This window comes from Chiroxiphia lanceolata, chromosome 8, assembly GCF_009829145.1.
Source record: "Chiroxiphia lanceolata isolate bChiLan1 chromosome 8, bChiLan1.pri, whole genome shotgun sequence".
Taxonomy (NCBI): domain Eukaryota; kingdom Metazoa; phylum Chordata; class Aves; order Passeriformes; family Pipridae; genus Chiroxiphia; species Chiroxiphia lanceolata.
The window spans coordinates 22,073,653-22,089,523 of NC_045644.1; the positions used below are offsets into that span (position 1 = coordinate 22,073,653).

The 15,871-nt window shown below is 38.8% G+C and overlaps 1 protein-coding gene across 3 annotated transcripts in view; it reads left to right on the forward strand.

Annotated features, from left to right (window-relative positions):
- VCL (vinculin) overlaps positions 1–14,099 on the forward strand; it is a 58,991-nt gene extending 44,892 nt beyond the window's left edge. For 2 of the 3 annotated variants that reach the window (XM_032695703.1, XM_032695704.1), the window contains exons 13-21: positions 44–172; positions 1,197–1,346; positions 1,916–2,024; positions 3,008–3,310; positions 3,882–4,006; positions 4,329–4,514; positions 9,889–10,092; positions 10,771–10,875; positions 11,559–14,099. In XM_032695703.1, the coding sequence (XP_032551594.1) occupies positions 44–172; positions 1,197–1,346; positions 1,916–2,024; positions 3,008–3,310; positions 3,882–4,006; positions 4,329–4,514; positions 9,889–10,092; positions 10,771–10,875; positions 11,559–11,705 (1,458 nt within the window). In that variant the 3' untranslated portion in view covers positions 11,706–14,099. Of the gene's footprint in view, positions 1–43; positions 173–1,196; positions 1,347–1,915; positions 2,025–3,007; positions 3,311–3,881; positions 4,007–4,328; positions 4,515–7,501; positions 7,712–9,888; positions 10,093–10,770; positions 10,876–11,558 lie in introns of all 3 variants that reach the window. The other variant, XM_032695705.1, reaches the window with a different exon arrangement.
- Positions 14,100–15,871: the final 1,772 nt, after the last annotated feature.

The window sequence follows — 15,871 nt, forward strand, 5'->3', positions numbered from 1 at the left end:
TATATCCCTGTATCATATGCCTATAATTTTCCTGTATTTTAAGGATCTTAAAACACGGATGCAAGAGGCAATGACCCAGGAAGTTTCTGATGTCTTCAGTGACACCACAACGCCTATTAAACTGTTAGCGGTCGCAGCCACTGCTCCCTCTGATGCTCCCAACAGAGATGAGGCAAGTATACCCAGGTGGTCTTTTCCTTCCCATGGGAAGCTTCACTTAGTGTTTAATTTCACCTGAATTGGTATTTTGAAAAATAAACCAGTGTTCTGAAAAAAGAATTGGTATTTTTTTCTCAGGTTTCTGATACATGTTTACTAATTCTGACAGCATAATGATTACTATGCAAATCTCTCTCTGGACTCTTGGAGACTTTGAATTGTATATCCCTGGAAACTCTGTTGTCCCTGAGTTCAGTAAATGGCAAAGATTTTTTCTTGTAATGTTTGTATCACATTGCCTTCAGCTGGCTGAAAATTCTTGTGCAAAAACTGCTGACACATTAGTTAGTGGATTTTATATCTCAGCATTACATAAGCTGATTACAGTAGTCAAATTCATGCCAGGATTTATCAACAGATTCAACTTCTTCTCTTCCTGGATATTGTTTCCTGTACTTCAAAGCTACTGGCTGCACGTGAAGTACCTAAAACTCTGTGTGTGGCAGCTCTGTTTGTCTAGTTTGTTTTAAACATGATTAAAATTATTCCCAAGGCCTTGGAGAATTCAGCTTTATGACAGGATGGCTTTTTGTCGAAGTATTCTGTTCCTTGAAAGGACTGTGAAAGGAAGGAATTTTTTTTCAAGGTGAAACTTCAATTTTGAGGGTAAACTCCCTTATTTATCTTTAAAATATAGTTACTTTTGGATTATGGGTTTGAAGATTAATCTCTAGGAGCTAAAATAGTTTTAACGCAGTATTTGTTGCAGCAGTAGTCATCAGGAATAAATGAACTTAATACCTCAAAGCTATAAAATATATATGTATCCTTAGTTGCCCAATTGAGTTAGTAAAGAAGCAAATGTAGAGATAAAAAAAAAAATCAAACACCTTCAAAGCTTTTGTGTCCTCTTTCATCCTCTCAGGATGAATGAAATGTGGATGTCATGAAGATGTCTCTGACACTTTGAAGAAATTGTGCATTCTGTTAGGAAGGTTTGGGCTTTTTTTAAATGTGTTTTCTCTTCTGACAACTAGGTGTTTGATGAAAGAGCAGCAAACTTTGAAAACCATGCTGCTAAACTGGGAGCTACAGCAGAAAAAGCAGCTGCAGTTGGAACTGCAAATAAAACTACTGTGGAGGGCATTCAGGCAACAGTGAAATCAGCAAGGGAACTTACCCCACAGGTTGGCTTCCTTGGGCTGGAAGGGCTGTTAAAGGGCTGGGGATGACTTCTGTGGAATTTTCCTTATGCTTCTCTTCTTGATGTTAGTACCAGCAAGGAACATAGCGCTGCCACTCTTAAAAGGGGAATGGAAAATATTTACATATATGATACCAACTACAACAAAATGATGAAATTACATGTCTTACTCTTCAACTTTTTGATAGAAGTGTCTATGACTTAGACTTAAAATGATTTTGGGGCTTAGTAAAATATGTAAGTGGAAAAAAAATGCTCTAGCACGCACTTCCACCTAAAATTTTGGTAGCGTAATAAATATTGTACTTGAATGCTTTCAAGAGTTGTTTGTAAGATATATTAGTATGCAACTGAAGTTCGAGAAAAAAGTATTTGTGTCAACAAATTCCAGAAGTATTGTAGATCTTCAAGCAGCTGGATGTTGCACTAGAATTAATGAACTAGTATTTCAAACGAGGAGCTACACATCCAGTCTTGAAAAAACAAATGCATTTTCAAGAATATGTGTGATGTTGATATATACTGATAATTAAAAATGTTTTCTATTGGCAGGTAGTATCAGCTGCTCGTATCCTCCTGAGAAATCCTGGAAATCAAGCTGCTTATGAACATTTTGAGACCATGAAAAACCAATGGATTGATAATGTAGAAAAAATGACAGGTAAAGTAGGAATTTTTGTTTGAAGATCCTACCTGTGGCTAACTAGCTTGTGTAGATTTTTCTCCATTCTGTTTGGATTGATGAAACATGCATAAGAGTAATGACCGATTAAAAATAAGAGAAGTGGCAACATGGTCTCTAACTTGAGGAATATGTATATGTTATAGCATATGCAAAATAGCTGGCTTCTGATGCGTTAATAGTGAGCTGAGGGGAGCAAATAACCCTTTAGTTCTCTTGTAGGAAAACCAGAATACCATTACTTTTTATTGCAATTGCTCTTCTAGCAGTATATCACTGTGACAACTTGAGGTTTTTTCTGTATAATCTTGGCACGTTGAAATAGGACAGATAAGTGAGGGTAAGAAAACATGTTCAAAATGTTGTTACAGCTTGATGAATGCAGTGAATAAAACAAAGCTACTGATCTATTGAATCTTACTGAGACACTGAAAAGTTTCAGTCCTTCCCAAGTGCAGATCCTTTGCACTGATCTACTAAACACCTGTATACTACCTCCTTCTCCATCCCAATGATTAAATTGTGGGTATGGTAAATCTTACTGCTTTGTCACTATGCATCACCCCTATGTGAAAGCACAGCAGAGGGATATTTCCATTTGAATGAATGGGAGAGGTACAAAAAGTACTGAATGTGCTTAAAGAAATTTGGTGGCAGGAAGGAATCTCTGCTGCATATGCTGTGTAAACCATTTCCTGACTGAAACAACGTTCCATGGTAGATGAGTAAGAGCTTGGGATGTGATTAGCAAGCTTCACCATGGCTGCTGTGACAGGGGTACCACATATCTAGAAGAATAACTGCAGTAGTACATTCAGTCTAATTTCCATCCCCTCTCCTGCTCTTTCCCATACCCCAATTTTAAAATACTTACTTTTCTGGTGGTGAACTGTCTATGGAGTACCAAATATCCCTTTCCACAGATGAAACTAGAATACTGATACGTTTAACTTTTATTTCAGGGTTGGTGGATGAAGCCATTGACACTAAATCTCTGCTGGATGCATCAGAAGAGGCTATTAAGAAAGATCTTGATAAATGTAAAGTTGCAATGGCCAACATGCAGCCTCAGATGCTGGTAGCTGGTGCCACCAGCATTGCAAGACGAGCAAACCGCATCCTGCTGGTGGCAAAGCGGGAGGTGGAAAATTCAGAAGACCCTAAATTTCGGGAGGCTGTTAAAGCAGCCTCTGATGAGCTAAGCAAAACTATATCACCCATGGTAATGGATGCTAAAGCTGTGGCAGGAAACATTTCTGATCCTGGTAAGGATTCAGTCAGCTAACTTAAAATGTACTTTTTACTGACTGAAGATGACGTGAACTAGTGCTCATTTTTTCTTGTACAGCTGTGTATCCTCTTTTATGCAAATATCGTGTACACTTAAATATCACAGAATGATGAAATCAAGGTTACACCACTAACTGCTAAATCCTGCTCTTTTCAAATGCAGTCAAAGGCCTTTGGCATATTCAAAGGAAAAAGAATTCATCATTTTAATTTGATATGTGATTTCATAATCTTAATTAGAAGTACTTGTTACTAGTTTTAAGTAGTACTACTTTCTATAAGAAAATTTAACATAATTTCTTTGATTCTAAAAGTTGTTCAGGAATTACTTTGGCTATTGATAGTGACTATTACTCAGCCTGCTTTATTTTATGCGTGTTGCATATGACACTAACATTTCAAATGTGCAAGTCCACTGTGAACAATTGGGTAGTTTTTAAACACATATAAGATTACTTGGCAGAGTACATTATAGAAGTATTTTTGGGGGGTAGTGTTCTGAATATTACCAAACACTATTAAACTGGTACTGGATTTTTTGTTCAGGTTTGCAGAAGAGTTTCTTGGATTCTGGATACAGAATTCTGGGAGCTGTGGCCAAAGTCAGAGAAGCCTTCCAGCCTCAGGAACCAGATTTTCCCCCTCCTCCTCCTGACCTTGAGCACCTTCATGTAAGTGTAGCATAGTTTGTAGTAAAATACACGGTTGTCACTGATGTGTGGATTACACACTGAAATTACTTAAGTATACTTTTATTCCTTAGAAATAAAAGGTATTGTCAGGCCAGCCATGTGTACAAGTAGCCTCAAGTCTAAAAAATACCAGTCCAGCATTTGAAAGAAAAGATTAACACATGGTATTTTCTTAAACAGGATGCACTTGAAAAACTGGAGAAAGGTTTGAGTCGGTACAATCATGTCTTGCCATGACACCATCCTTTACTCAATCTATGTACTGTTGCCTTGCACTGAATAAGATTTTTGCCTTCCTTAGCTGACTGATGAGCTTGCTCCTCCCAAACCACCACTTCCAGAAGGTGAGGTTCCCCCGCCCAGACCGCCACCACCTGAAGAAAAGGATGAAGAGTTCCCAGAGCAGAAAGCAGGAGAAGCAATTAATCAGCCCATGATGATGGCTGCCAGACAGTTGCATGATGAAGCCCGGAAATGGTCTAGCAAGGTAAGAAGTTGTTGTGTTGTGCACTAAAAGGATTACCTTCTAATTTTAGTATCTGTGTGTTTCATCCAAATTCAATTGTATTATGACAGGGTCTTCCATAGACCAAACAGTAAAAATACTGCAGCAGGAGGAATTAGAAACCCTTGCAAGTTCAAAGTGAACTAGGGTCAACTGTTCTAATACTTAGAATTGCTAGAATGCTTTATCAACATACCCTTGGGAACACAAATATACCTTGTATGCTAAGCTGTTTGTGATCCTTGCTGCTAGTATTGCCTAGAGGGCCACTAATACTTACGCCTGTGTAGGCTGACAAGCTGCTTGCTATATTTAAGTGACTTTGAAAAGTCTGTATGGATGTTGCAGATGCCAGCTGCAGGAATCATGTACTTGTTTTTCTTGATTCTGGAAGAAGCTGCAAGTTACTTTGCAGTTAATCTGGTGCAATTATGAGGGGAAAAGTGACCATATGTAAGTGGCCTGGTCTCATTCTTTGTTTGTAGTAGGTCACATTTGCTATCAAGGCTGAAATCCCTAATTTCCTTACCATTTCAGTGCTATGACAAAGTAGTGTGAATTCATCAGTCTCGCAAATGCTAATATAATTTTTTTTTTTTTTGCTTTTCTCTCTTTCTCCCCACTGGCACCCCTTTCCCCAAAGAGCTACATTTTTCTTCTGGCAGAAGCTGAGTAAGAACTTTTGAGATTTAGGCTTCTGCAAGTGTAAATTAAGAGTCAGAACTCAACTTTTAAAATTACCCCTTTTTTTCTCCACCAATTTAGATGGTGAGTGAGGAGATAAACTTGAATAGTTTACAGAATCAACTTCAGTGCTTTGGCCTTAAGGAACATCTGTTTTGGAAGTACAGATAAAATACAAAAGAAGTTCTGCAAATTTGTTTGGGTGTTTCTTCCCCAAAATGAAAAGCTCTATTTCCCTCTTCCTTCTGGATATAGCAAACACATTTTTACATTACTGAAGGGACAGTCCTGGAATGTATTGTTCATCTCAGAAGGTAGTTCTGAGGCTAAAAGCCTTAATTTCAGCTTCCTAAAAGTGTTTTCATGTTGGAATCCCAGAATGGGTAACTTAACAATACAGAGTAGGTAATAAAATACTTTTACCATACATATACTAAATTACCTATATATATATATATATATATATAATGTGCATTCTAAATTAAGTAGTGCAACTGTTTAAATATTTATCAAAGCCAAGCAGCAGAACTTAAAATTCCTTGCTGATTATGAAAGAGATCTAAGCTCAGTGACTTTAGATTATAAAACACTATTTTCATTGCTATTTCTCTAATTTGAGACCAACAAACCAGCAAGTTAGAACAGCAATTGTCCTTCTAATTCTTTTTTTAGCAGTACCATTTTAGCAATAAAAGTTCAGTTATTCTGACAGTGTTTTTGGGGAATAAGTTTTAAAAACACTTCTGTAGTCTCTGAAGTCACTTTATTGGGTGGAAGAGGGATTGATGGACAGTGCTGATGAGGAATGTGGGTTAAACCTTGAAAGACAGAAATATAAGATCTTCATACTAAATCACAACAGACTGTGTGTCAACTCTTTTGCTCTTTTGCTGAATTACTTTAGTCTACTAATGTAAGGTAGTTCACCTGTAGTAACGTGTGGGGGTGTGAACAAGTACTTAGTCTTTAAAAATTGTTGATAACATTCTTCACTCTCGTAAGAATTAAAATCTATTTCTTTTTTCTCCTTCTTTACAAAAACTCCTCTTTACTGAGTGGCTTTCTGGGCTTTCATGTACTCCATATCTATCATGGAGCACAAACCAAACAATGTCTATTGCTTTAGTTTTCCCTGCCTTTTCTCCTAGTTTGGATAAATCATAGAATGTGGGATATTTGGAAACTTCATTAATTAAGACTTAAATATAAGCTGCCTTTGAAGGCGAGTTGATTTGGCCTTATGTAAGAATTACCACTTCCAAAACTCCTGTGTGTTTTTGTTGGTGTAGATTGGGTTTTTTTCAATAAAAGGCAGTATCTTAAGCAAAACACAGTCGAAAATGCTAAGGTTTTGGTAAGGGTACCTTGACTTTTATCACACTTGTCTTTAGTTGGAAGAAATACAGTTTGTAAACTTGTAGGCTGTTTTTATATTTAAATGCTGCTGTGTTATTAATTTTTGTATTGTTATACCACTCACTTCTTCCTTGATCTACCCTAACACAATATATTTGCTTGAATCCTCTTTCTTTGTTTTTTGAAGGTAATGGATACAACATATTGTGGCAAAACAGTATCATATGTTTCATAATCCTCTTACTCTACTATTTCTGTTTCAGTCTTTTTTAAGAACTGTAATATTCATGGCATTCATAACATCCAGTGTCACCTCCTCTTTTCATAACCCAGTTTTGCTCTTTTACATGTTCTCTGTGATATGTCAGTGCTCACTTCTACAGCGTTTCCCATCCCATCTTTTTTTTTTTTACTCTACAACAAGCTGTGTTAGTGGTTTTTCTGTGCTTCTGCTGCTGTCTTCTCTTATCACATACATGAACAGGCTTCCATACAAAGCTTTCTATGTGCACAAAACCCACAGTCATCAGCTGCTGTGCCTGCTTCTGTGCAGTTGGAACAGCTTTCATTGGAAGAGAAAATCCATTCATTTCACCATTGTCTTGCCAGAAAAATGTCGTTGTTCTGTGAGTCAGCCTCTGTCTGTAGAAGCTGTATGCTCAGATGAAAAATGTTCCTGCATATTTGAATTGTAAGTTCTTAATATTTTTGGTAACTTTGATTCACAGGTGAAATGTTTGTTTCTTTCTGCTAATCTTATATTCCTTCCCCTTCTCCCCCTGACCTGATCCTAGAGCTGCCTTGTCAGATCCCGAGAGGCCAAGAGGATGTTTTGGTCACTAAAACTGCTCAGTTTGTGCTCTTCTACCAAATTCTGCTTCTTGTACTAACTGTCCCCTGTTTCTCCACCCTTGCTGCCACCTGCAAAGCCTGATGTGACTGTGATTAATGAAGCGGCTGAGGCTGGTGTAGATGTAGATGAGGAGGATGATGCAGATGTTGAATTCACTCTCCCCTATGACACTGAAGATGATTACGAGCCTGAGCTGCTGTTAATGCCAACCAATCAGCCCGTTAACCAGCCCATTCTGGCTGCTGCTCAGTCTCTGCATCGAGAAGCAACCAAGTGGTCTAGTAAGGTACTCCTGAGTCCCCGGGGACTGATCCGCGTGCATCCAGCCATTTGGAACGTGACACATGTGCATCACTCTTGATCCCTGCCGGGGCCGCCATTCTGAATGAATAAGTGTGTCTGCACTTCATTGTAAGGACTGAGAGTGGCTTCACGAATTTGCTAGATCTGTTTGTCAGTGCCGGATTGAAGCTTGATTTGGGTCACTTATTAATATTCAAAGGCTTCCTCTCCCTTTGCATCTGCCTGGTCTTCTTTGTTATGGCAGTTTTCAAATTGTAATAGGGGTTGTCTTTCCTCCTCCCTTTCCCTTCTTTTTTCCATTCATTTGGGCTACCTGGCAAGCCGTGGTTAATGGTTTCTTAATGACTTCGGGATATAGCAGAGCATACAGCATTCAAGAAGTCATTTAAGATGTCTACTGTGCTTTGCCTCCATTGATGCCATCAATTACAATACTTTACAACAAGGAATGGCTTTGTATGGCAGTGTTCATGGAAGAGGACTTACTGCTGGCTTGCACTGGGCTGTGTTGCAAATGCTGGTCTTGAGAGAATTCTCTAATGAAGAAGCTGCACTGAATGCTGTTAGCTCCTGATTTGAGATCGTGTCTATATGAAACCAGTGGAAATCTAACATGAGGTTCAGACATTCACAAGTAGCCTGTCTCTTCTGTCTAAGCACAAATGTTTGCAAGACTGGGCACCTTTCATAGCATGCTGCAAAAAATAAGGTTGGTGTCCCATAACTAACAAAAGTTAGGGGGGTGTGTATATGTACATGTGTGCATTTACATAGATAGATATACTGAACTATTTTAATAAAAAGGGCTTTTAAAATGTTCTTGTCCTTTTCAGATTCTGATGCTTGGATAACTTGTTAGAGGGCTTCGTAAATGACACTGGTCCTAATTTCTTGATCCTTCTACGTGAAAACATGGAAAAGTTTTGTGTTATGTCATTTGCATCCTTACTGGTTATACTAGCAAACTGTTTAGCTAATAGGTCACGGTAATGAATAGTTCAGCTTTTTGTGTCACCTATATCTGCAAAATGTCTGGGATATCTTCTTAAAGATGATTCATAGTGAGTCATGGAAGTGTGTGCACAGGGTTGAGAACACATTTGCTAAGTTGGGTTCTCATTGTGTACTCTTTGCTGTGAACTTTGGCCATTAATTATGGAATAACACCAAGGAAAGAGTGTGCTAATACATAAACTCACTCTGGTAATACTTCATCCATGCAACAGGAATGCTTCAAGGCACCAGATAGTTCACGTTTGACTAACAACTTTATACAAAGGGGAATAATATAAATATACTAACAGACTACTAACAATTGATCAGCTAGGTCTGCTTTCCCTTGCACTAGGTTTCTCTCTGGAACAGTGTATAAGAAATGGTTTTGCCTTGGTCACAATTCATATTTCAAATATTTCTCATGCATTTCTGTGACTGTAATTTTTGATGTACAAGAAATTGAGATTTTAATGCAAGAAATATCACTAGATTATCTTTTGAACTACCATGTTCTTCTCTTCCTGGAAGCTTTATTTTAAAGGGGGAGATTTTATCAAAAAGGAAGACTTATTTTCAAGGAATGACTTTTAAAAAAAGTAATAGTTGCATCTCACTTCCACATTACCTGTGACAAAAGTTTTGTATGTCAGATTCTCTTCCCTTTATCCTTTTTGCATTACAGCAGCATAGCTTATGCTTTAACAACTTCAGTTTCATATGCCACTGAAAATTTTATGCTCAACTGTTCCGACTACAACTATTTAACTTAATCAGTGCTATGTGGTTTGTGCTCTTTAGCACATTTTTTAACTTTAAAAAGTGGGTTTCTGGGGAAATCTGAAATTTCAGATGCTAATAATGTGCTTTATCTTAAAATCTAGTCAGCAGAGCAGTAACTCTCATTCCATGGACAAACTAACACTTTACAACTTCCTTTTCAGTTTTGAAGCGACCTTTTCCCCTCAGTGTTAGGAACAAAACTGCCAGAAACGTGTAATTAGTACAGATCTTCCCTGTTCCTTGAAGAAACCTCTTCTGTGTTCACAAATGGTTCTTCCATCCCTAACTTCTCCCAAGTGTTGCCACCCAAATGCCGGCCGCCGTTGGGCGGCGGCTTCTGGCAGCGCCCGCGTTGCCCTGACGCTGCCCTGTTGTTGTGTGCAGGGCAACGACATCATCGCGGCGGCGAAGCGGATGGCGCTGCTCATGGCCGAGATGTCGCGCCTGGTCAGAGGAGGCAGCGGGAACAAGCGGGCCCTCATCCAGTGTGCCAAGGATATTGCCAAGGCTTCGGACGAGGTCACGCGATTAGCCAAGGAGGTGGCGAAGCAGTGCACGGACAAGCGCATTAGAACAAACCTCCTGCAGGTAACGAGTTCACCTGTAAACGCCTCACACGGTTCTCTTGTTGTTCCTCTCGTAGCGTGGGTGAGCACAGGAGTCGTGCCAGTAAATCCTGTATCTTCTTGGCTTGTAAAGTTCTGTCAAGTTCCAGGTCTGCTTCTAGATCCCCTAGGAATATATGTTCTGTAAGGCTCGGATTTGATTGCACGTGAGTGAAAGATGCTTGTGGCCAAAGAGGATTTGAGAAATACTGGTAATATGAAATAATACTGAATATTTTGTATATTTCTGAATAGTACTGAAAAGTATGAATACTGCTCTGTCCTAAGTCTGTGTTGTTTTGTATTTCATCTACTCATTCCTTTGTATCAAAGAATAGTAGTAGAAATATAACACTCCTCTAGTTTTTTCAGTCTCAGCCAAATATATATGCATCATTCCATTCCCAACCCAGCATATCTGAGCAGTATCTGGAAGAAAGGAAAAATGTTGGCTCCACCCCAAAAATTCCCAGAGCAAGTAAAATAAGATTCAAGTATCCTACCAATGTTCGTCAGAAAGTCTTGAAGGTTATAGGATCCCCTCTATCTTATTCCTTTTCTAATAGTAAAAGAAAATAAAAAAGTTTCTCTGGGAAAAACCCAGTAGATAATGTATGGGTTCAGTTCACAATGTGAAGTGGTTTTTATGCCCATTCCTTAGGTGTGTGAGCGAATCCCAACCATCAGTACACAGCTGAAAATTCTCTCCACTGTCAAAGCTACCATGCTGGGCAGAACTAATATCAGCGATGAGGAGTCAGAACAGGTAAGAGGTGTAAAAACTGATGGGTAGCGTGGAATTGTTCATCAGTGTTATGGGGAAAAATAAACATGTTCTGTCAGATGTGTTCTGGGAACTCAGTGTTTGGAAGCTTACCTTAGCTGTTCAGTGAAGATAATTTTAGAACAGCAGTTTGGTTTCTGGCACAAAAGCTACAGTTTAATAGAGGAACAAGGCAAAAAGCTACTCGGGTTCCGATGTTGTGTGAACAACTTGGTAATTTCCCTGATTTGCCAGTGAAAAGCTGAGCTGCAGGCTGGACCTGGGAGGGGCAGGGGCGCCCTCGGGTGGATTCCGCGGAAAACGTTTATTTTCCAACGTCGTCTCGACTCCCTGCAGCTCAGTTACCTTCCAAATGCATCTTTGCAGGTGAAATCCCGCAGTTTTGGCTTCTGATAAAGGTTATTCTACTTAGCGGCACTAAACATTTTTTAATTCAGATTTTGCACAAATATACAGCAAAGAATGGGAAAGCCTTGTTTTGAGTGGGGATAACACTTGTTGGTTTCTGTAGACTAGTTGCTTCACTTACTGTTTCATAGTTTAGGTCAGCAATTACCTGAATTAAGATGTTTGTACTAAGAGTCTTTGTGCACAGAGAGTTTCCATACTACTGTCCTAATCGTGGTATTTACTGACATATTGGAAATTCTTCTTTTTCTTGACAGGCAACTGAGATGTTGGTTCATAATGCCCAGAATCTCATGCAGTCTGTGAAGGAAACTGTGAGAGAAGCTGAAGCAGCATCCATTAAGATAAGAACAGATGCTGGTTTCACTCTTCGCTGGGTCAGAAAAACTCCATGGTATCAGTAAACAATTGCCACATAAGTATTGTTTTCTGTAACATAAAATGCCTTTTTTTGGAAACAGAAGAGATATATGAACAGCAAAAGGTGCTGTATACATGAGCTTAAGATTAGCTTATGCTAATGCCCCATTCTAAGGGTATGACTTATAAGATAATGCATTTCAAATGTCTTTGGAACACATTTGATATCAAACACCTCAAATTTGCTGTCAACAGTAGACAGTTCTTATAATTTGATTTTTTGTTTTGCTTTTCAAGATTCTCTTAGTGAATTCTGTACTCCCAGAAGCACATTTCAGTTATGCACTATATATTCCAGTAGTTCCCATGTGATGATATAAAACATGGACCTCACTTTAAGCTTGCCTTGAGAGTTTAGGACACTGTTGGTTACTTGGCAGTTTTTTAGGGACAAATCATTGATATAGAAACGTTCAACTTTCCAACAGGATTTTAGCTGGCTGTTCTAAAACCATGCAGAAATGATGGTGTGGGGCTTTTAATTAAAAGAGGGGAGGTGGGGCAGCAGAACAGTTGTAAACTGAGGATTAAAATTCCATGTCTGAACTGATATTAGTTTTTTTTGCTTTTGATTTTTGCCTGGCAACAGTACTTTAACAAAAACTGGAGCTGTCTCTATCACTCTGTTAGGTAGGCATTCCAGAACTCTCGTACTGTACTGAAATGTTTTGCAGAGGATGTTAGTTGGCACACTGTTGACACCTTAGGCCTTATGGCTGGAGACCTTAAATCATGGGACTCTTTCCTTGCTCAATTCAGCAATATATTGAGCTGAAACATCCTGGTTCTCCTAAGTTGACTGCATGTCGAGGACCAGAAAATGCCACATGTTGGCTCTTTCTTTTTGAAAACCAAATGAGCACATGCAATTATTCTTATTTCCCTCTTCTCTCCATCTGATGTTATTCCAGCTGCTCAAGGTGGAAATTAAAAGATAAAGATACTCAATTAAACAAGACCTTTAGCCTCACTGCTCTGAGCTCTGCAGGGTCCACGAAACTCTGTTTAGGTAGTCTGATGGTCCCAGCAAATGGTGGTTCCTAATGCTACACATACCTCATTATTTTTACTGCTTTTGGAGTTTGGAGGCTGAAAATCTTTTTTTCAAGTTCTAGTAATAGTGAATTGAATGAAGTGCTACTGCGTTTTTTAAAAAAATCCCAAACAAAATGACAAGAATAAAACCCCCAAACTCCCCCCTCACTAAAATAAGCTTGTGATGCTTTTATCCTTCCATAATTTAACATACCTTCATATATATATATATATATGCATACACATTCATTAATTGCCTCATAGTCTCTTTTGGCATTTGACAGAAAGGAAAACTTGAGTTTTTACACTTGCAAGGAATACTTGCAGACTTCTGCCCAAATCAGCACTGACATCATAATACCCTTTTAATTTGCTGCAAATTGTTGCATGATCAAACCACCTTGAATAGAAGTGCCCTTGTGGAAAAACTGCTCAGTCTTAACAGTTCAAAGGAAGAGACAACAGCACAGTCAACTGTCCTTTACCTCTCTGCAACAGTTATTCTACACTTGGATTTTCTCCCCTCCACCCCCTTTCATTGCACTGTTATCTAAAAAGGGAAGTTAAACTGTTGATAGTACATCTGCCTCAAAGTGACCTCAGCAAGAGAAGGCACATGTTCGTCTTTTATTTGCTCCTTGTGTCTGGGTATTATGAAATATGTGGTACTTAGGATCTTTCCTTAGTATTCTCTTCCTGCAGTTACCTGCAATGGGAAGAGGAGGGAAGGGGTGCCAGAGCCTTAACCTGGATGCATTTGGTTGGTTTATACCAGATCTTTAACATAATTTTAATGTAGTAATTTCTATTTAATAGTAAATAACACTGAGTAAGTAGGGATTATTTTAAAGGGATTTTCTAAATAGTCTTCCTGTATTGCTTCTCAATGCTTCTCACATCCCCCTGTCCCAATTCAGGCTTCTCTGTGAGATTTTTTTATTTTAGCATCACTGTTTAGTTGCTTGACTGATATTAATGCAATATTACTAATGCCTTTAATACATAATTGTTTATGCCAAAGATCACTTTTTGTTTATTGATGAATGTTTGCAGGAGAGTTATGAATCATGGTTGCCTTTGATATTCTTCTAGAATGTTTGCTCTAAGTTCTCGAACTGTTTTGTAGAAGCTGAGATACTTGTCCACCTTATGCAATTACTGCATTTTTGAAAACTATTGGTCTGCAGACCCAAAGTGCAGCAAAAATTTGAACAAGACCATGAATGTCACTCGGAAATGTTTTACCACTATAAAACTGTTTATAAACCAAAATGTATTGTATAGTCTAATGTTTTCAACCTTTCTTTGGTTCTGTTAAAACAATAAAAATGCCTTTGTACAAATGTCAGCTTGTGGGTGTTAATGATAATGGAGCAGTGGATAATGCTGTAACAAGAGCAGCAAAAAACTAAAGCAGCAGAAATACTAAAGCAAAAGAACATTTGTTTCTCCGTGTTCTGGACAGAAAAAAAGTGCAAAGTTTCTCAAACAGGAGAAGATTAAGTGAAGTTTTTTTCTGTCCTTTGTGCCTGTCAAACTAGTAATTAAAGACTTTACTGGAAGCTGTGTTCAGTGGGAGAAAACAGGAGTTTTTCCAAGGCCTGACAGTCATCTGTTCTATTAGACCCAAACAAGGTTCTGAAACCTTGAAACAGGGTTTGCCTGGTCCTGTCAGTAGGGGAAGAACTGCTGTTCTGCTCAGCATCTTGTTAATCTGAATTTTACTTCTTAAACTGAATACAAGGGTGATTAGCATGGAACCACTGTCCTATTTCCTTCAGTCCTTCACCATAGGAACTTCTCAAACACTTTCCCTTGCTAAAAATTTCTACCAGCACACATAATGTTCTGACTTTGTGGAACCAATGTTTATTGGTGCCGTAGGACCAAATGTACCCCCATAGTGCCAGGAGGCACCTGGGATTTTGTAATAATAGGTAAAATTCAGAGTTTTATACTGTTCACACTGTTCTCTCCATATCTGAGAGAAGATGAGAACCTGACAGACAGCCACCTTTGTCAGCATTCCCAGTGCTGGACATCTAGAGAAGGGGAGATCAAAACTTGGCAGTGTAATTCCTGACTAATGACATCCTCTGATTCCCCAAGCTGTACTCTTGATACAGGTGCTGGTGCAGTTTTTTTTTTTAACAGGAGAAGAGGTAAACAGTTTCTCTTGTGCAGAGTCTGCAGCTGAGCTTCCTGTGTTTGGAGAAAGGGGCAGGAAGTAGCACACCTTCAGCAAAAGGAATCAGCCTCACACAACAGACACTATTTCTCTGACAAAGTACAGCTCTGTGCTCAGGCTGCTTTCCTACCAGGTGTGTACAATTCCTGTTGACACAGTTCTGGAGGTGAGCTGGGAAGTATGGATCAGAGCCTTCCCACAGACAGCAGCTCTTGTGTGTGCTTCCAGTTACCTCCGAAGACAAGATTTCTTGTACAGTTACAGTAACTGAAGGATATAATTTGCTGAAACACGGAGCAGAACTGTAGGATGAATAATGAATTCATGGATGTTTCTCCAGCTGAAAAAAGGCAGACTAGAAGGTTGGTAGCTTTTAATAACCAGTCTTGTGTCTACAAAAATGCAAGGCTTTCTTATTGTAAGTGCTGGTTCTTAGTAGTGCTATTTTATCTACTGTAATTTCAGAAATTCAGAATGGTTGTTTATGGCCAAGTTTACCCTAATGATATGATGCTAATTTCTTACTGACTTGTTGCCTGTGTTCAGATGGGTTTCCCCTCTGTTTCCCAGGCTGATCATTTTTTGTCCCAGTGTTTGAAATTTTGACTACTGAATTACTTTAGTTCCTGCTCTTCATCTGAAGCAAAGTTAGCACCTGTTCATCAATTTCTGAGCCAAACAGGTCAGGGAAACAAAGGCTCTCCAGTATTCCATCCTTCTTTATTTCTGAATTCAGCCCCCTGTGTACTGACCAAATGCATGGGTTGGAACCTGATGGGTACTGTGGAGTTTGTTTTGGTTTAAAGTGATAACAAGCTTTTGCTGGTGTGTAATGAGAAGTTCAGTCAGCTTTGCATCCTCACTGTTGAGTCTTGGAAATGTCATAAACAAATAGCTGTCCTCCATTTAAAAATAAAAAATACAAAA